Source organism: Oncorhynchus nerka, linkage group LG7, assembly GCF_034236695.1.
Source record: "Oncorhynchus nerka isolate Pitt River linkage group LG7, Oner_Uvic_2.0, whole genome shotgun sequence".
In the NCBI taxonomy this organism is placed as follows: Eukaryota; Metazoa; Chordata; class Actinopteri; order Salmoniformes; family Salmonidae; genus Oncorhynchus; species Oncorhynchus nerka.
In genome coordinates this window covers 76058747-76063246 of record NC_088402.1, presented here as the reverse complement: position 1 = coordinate 76063246, position 4500 = coordinate 76058747, and the positions used below count along the sequence as shown (strand labels likewise).

The window sequence follows — 4500 nt, the reverse complement described above, 5'->3', positions numbered from 1 at the left end:
AGCATTCTCTGAAGATGCAGAAATAAATAAATAACTTTCTCCACTCCTGTTCCCAAGTCCAAATTTTGCCTACATTTGGTGTATAATTTCATTGCAATAAGGCTGTAGCCATATTTGCACAGGACTAGTATTACTAGAGAACGTTGGTTATGTATTTATTACCCCAGAATGTCCGTTATTCCAGAGGTGCAATATTTTTTCATGATGCATTTGGCGATGTTCAGTTCAATCCCACAAAAAGTTTAAAAAAAACATTCACTGTGAAAGTCGATACGTATAGGCCCTTCATATACAATGCATTCGGAAAGTATCCAGACCCCTTTCATTTTTTAACATTTTGTTACGTTACAGCCTTATTCTAAAATGTATTCAATTGTTTTTTCCCCTCAACAATCTACACACAAACCTTGTGAAAAAAAATATATATCACGTTTACATAAGTATTCAGACCCCTCACTCAGTACTTTGTTCTTGGGTACGACGCTACAAGCTTGGCACACCTTTATTTGGGGAGTTTCTCCCATTCTTCTCTGCAGATCCTTTCAAGCTGGATGGGGAGCATCGCTGCACAGCTATTTTCACGCCTCTCCAGAGATCGGTTTCAAGTCCGGGCTCTGGCTGGGCCACTTATTCAGAGACTTGTCCTGAAGTCACTCCTGCATTGTCTTGGCTGTGTGCTTAGGGTCATTGTCCTGTTAGAAGGTGAACCTTCACCCCAGGCTGAGGTCCTGAGAGCTCTGGAGCAGGTTTCATCAAGGATCTCTCTGTACTTTTTTCCATTCATCGTACCCTCAAACCTGACTTGTCTCCCTGTCCCTGCCACTGAAAAACATCCACACAGCATGATTCTGACACCTTTAGGTGCCTTTTGGCAAACTCCAAGCGGGCTGTCATGTGCCTTTTACTGAGGAGTGGCTTCCGTCTAGCCACTCTACCGTAGAGGCCTGATTGGTGGAGTGCTGCAGAGACGGTTGTCTTTCTGGAAGGTTCTCCCATCTCCACAGAGGAACGATAGAGCTCTGTCAGAGTGACCATCAGGTTCTTTTTCACCTCCCTGACCAAGGTCCTTCTCCACCGATTGCTCAGTTTGGCCGGGCGGCCAGCACTAGGAAGAGTCTTGGTAGTTCCAAACTCCTTCCATTTAAGAATGATGGAGGCCACTGTGTCCTTGGGTACCCTTCCCCAGATCTGTGCATCAGCACAATCCTGTTTCGGAGCTCTACAGATAATTATTTCAACCTCATGGCTTGGTTTTTGCTCTGACATGCACTGTCAACTGTGGGACCTTATATAGACAGGTGTGTGCCTTTCCAAATCATGTCCAATCAATTGAATTTACCACAGGCACCTGAGCTGAATTTCGAGTCTCATAGCAAAGGGTATAAATACTTATGTAAATAAGGTATTTCTGTTTTTATTTTTAATACGTTTGCAAAAATGTCTAAAAACCTGTTTTCACTTTGTCATTATGGGGTATTGTGTTTAGATTTATGAGGGGAACATTTTCTTTAATACATTTTAGAATAAGGCTTTAACGTAACAAAATGTGGAAAAAGTCAAGGGGTCTGAATACCTTATGAATGCACTGTATAGCCTATGCGCAGCACATCTTTCAGCTTATGTAATTAGTTGTTTTCTTGCTCAAACCACTGAGCAACACCTGTCAAACTCCGACATTTCTCTCAAAACATAGGGATTTCTATTTGCACGGGACTAGTATTATCAGAGGTCTTGGAGTTTGCCAAAACAGTATGTTATTCTGGTTAGTCAATGTCCAAATTTCAGTTTCCATTTAACACATCTAAACAGTAGGCTACAAGTCCCCTGACATATTATAGGCCTATTTGAAGTCCAGTCATGTGACTGTTGAATTTGTATAGAGCCTCACAATCATCACACATAACATAGCCGGCACTATTATCTTCCTCTTTTACCACTTCCCCAAATCTTTACTTTTCTGGTCCTCCCTTCTCTTTATTTTCAACTCTCCTTTTGCAGCTTGTGTCTTATTGAATTAAACATCGACAATGTCCTTTTTGCCTCCGCGGCTTGACGTTAACTTCTTCTGCCCTTCCCAGAAGCTTTGTTTGGCGATTGGCTGTGTAGGCTATTTGGCGCGCGTAGGCTATTTGGCGCGCGTTGGCTATTTGGCGCGCGTTGGCTATTTGGCCGCGTTGGCTACAGTTAAACCCTAACGTCTAGGCTTATGCAGTAATACCAGATAGCCTAAAATAATGAAAGAAAAACCTCAATGTAGACTATATAAACTGCACAATAATTACATTTATGGATTTTTTAAGGTATTGCTTCTCTTTATTCAACCCGCCTGGCACCCACCCGCCCTTCAGCCACACAATGTGCATGTGTGTATGTGTGTGTGTATATGTGTGTGTGTGTGTGTATATGTGTGTGTATATGTGTGTGTGTTTATGTGTGTATGTGTGTGTGTATATGTGTGTGTGTTTATGTGTGTATGTGTGTGTGTATATGTGTTTATGTGTGTATATGTGTGTGTAAATGTGTGTGTGTTTATGTGTGTATGTGTGTGTATGTGCGTACAGGGTGGTGAGGCGGGGGGGTTCTGCATCCTTAACATCAAATTTGCCTGTCGATCACCTTACTTGTATGGGGGCCTTCAGAAACAGGCAGCAGTGCAATAAGAGGAAGCTCATAAGCAGTAGTTGGGGACTGACTGACACAATCCATACAGAAACTTCCTATACAGAAACCACCCATACAGAAACCATCCCTACAGGAACAACCCACAGAGAAACAACCCACACAGAAACAACCCACACAGGAACAACTCACACAGAAACAACCCATACAGAAACAACCCATACAGAAACAACCCATACAGAAACAACCCATACAGGAACAATCCATACAGGAACAACCCATACAGAAACAACCCATACAGAAACAATCCCTGCAGGAACCACCCATACAGAAACAACCCATACAGAAACAACCCATACAGGAACAACCCATACAGAAACAACCCATACAGAAACAACCCATACAGAAACAACCCATACAGAAACAACCCATACAGGAACAACCCATACAGAAACCACCCCTACAGGAACAACCCATAGAGAAACAACCCATAGAGAAACAACCCACACAGAAACAACCCACACAGGAACAACTCACACAGAAACAACCCATACAGAAACAACCCATACAGAAACAACCCATACAGGAACAACCCATACAGAAACAACCCACACAGGAACAACTCACACAGAAACAACCCATACAGAAACAACCCATACAGAAACAACCCATACAGAAACAACCCATACAGGAACAACCCACACAGAAATAGCATAACAGAAATAGTATGTCTCTGAACATGGCGTTCTTTTGTGAAATTCTTCTTGGAAAATTGGCAGAGTTCTGCTCAGTGGAATAACAGTATAGCTTATCACAACAGCACTCTCTCTTTGTCCACACACGCTCACATAAAAACAAATACACTCCCTCACATGCTCTCGATGTTTAGACAAACTGTAAACACTCAGCATCACAGGACAGGCCAACTCATAAGACTAAATCCACTTTTTTATACAGTGAGAAAAGTAATCAAATAAATAGATGAACTCACTAAGAACTCCCCTGTGAAGCCACTCTCCGCTTCCTCCTCCTCAGCCTCCTTGCTCTCCACTTGAGCCAGGAAGCCCCTCAGTATCCAGGCTTGTTGCTCCATGGCTGGGCTGCTGGGGCTACGCGTGTGCTGCTGCTGCCTGGCATGTCAAGACACAGAGGGCCTTGGGACCATGGACAGGGGGCCCGCCGTCAGGGTTCGGGTGGCTGGGGGTGTCTCTGTTCCAAGGGGCCTGGTGAGAGGCACAAGGCACTGTCAGAGCTGTTGTCAGTTCAAGGAGGCAGCAGCAGCAAGCTAAAAGGTTCTGTGGTCAGTTAAAAAAAATATCACCACACCCCCTTGTGTCTCTCTCACTGGGTCCTAGAGCCAGCCAGGCTCCGAAGCACCTCATCGGGGTGTGTGTGTGAGCAAGAGAGAGAGAGAGAGAGCGAGAGAAAGATAGAAAGAAAGATACAGTGAGAGAGGCACAGACACCAACACAGGGGGAAAAGGGAGATAAATGTGCACACACATGCTTGAACAGCCCTAGAGCAGGGTTTCCAAAACTAAGTCCGGGGGCCCCCCTGGGGACATGTTTTGGTTCTTGCCCTAGCACTACACAGCTGATGCAGATAATCTACGTTTGATGATTAGTTGGTTATTTCAGTCAGCTTTGCAGTGCTAGGGCAAGAACCAAAACGTGTATCCAAGGGCTGCCCCAGGACCGAGTTTGGGAAACCCTGCCCTAGAGCGTGCCGGAGGCGGTCCAGCCTGTTGAACCACATTCAGGATATGGAGGAGAGAGGAGAGAGGGAGAGCCAGGAGGAGAGAGGGAGGGCTAGGAGGGAGAGTCCAGTAGAATTGCAGAGATGCTATGGTGCTAAAGCTGTCTAAACAGTTCCTATTGGATC

At 44.7% G+C, this 4500-nt stretch overlaps 1 protein-coding gene across 6 annotated transcripts in view; it reads right to left on the bottom strand.

Annotated features, from left to right (window-relative positions):
- Window positions 1-3888, bottom strand: part of ptpn22 (protein tyrosine phosphatase non-receptor type 22) — a 29960-nt gene extending 26072 nt beyond the window's left edge. For 3 of the 6 annotated variants that reach the window (XM_029665034.2, XM_029665036.2, XM_029665038.2), the window contains exon 1: window positions 3611-3888. In XM_029665034.2, coding sequence (XP_029520894.2) covers window positions 3611-3712 — 102 coding nt within the window. In that variant the 5' untranslated portion in view covers window positions 3713-3888. The remainder of the gene's footprint in view (window positions 1-3610) is intronic. The other 3 variants (XM_029665033.2, XM_029665035.2, XM_029665037.2) reach the window with 1 other exon arrangement.
- Window positions 3889-4500: the final 612 nt, after the last annotated feature.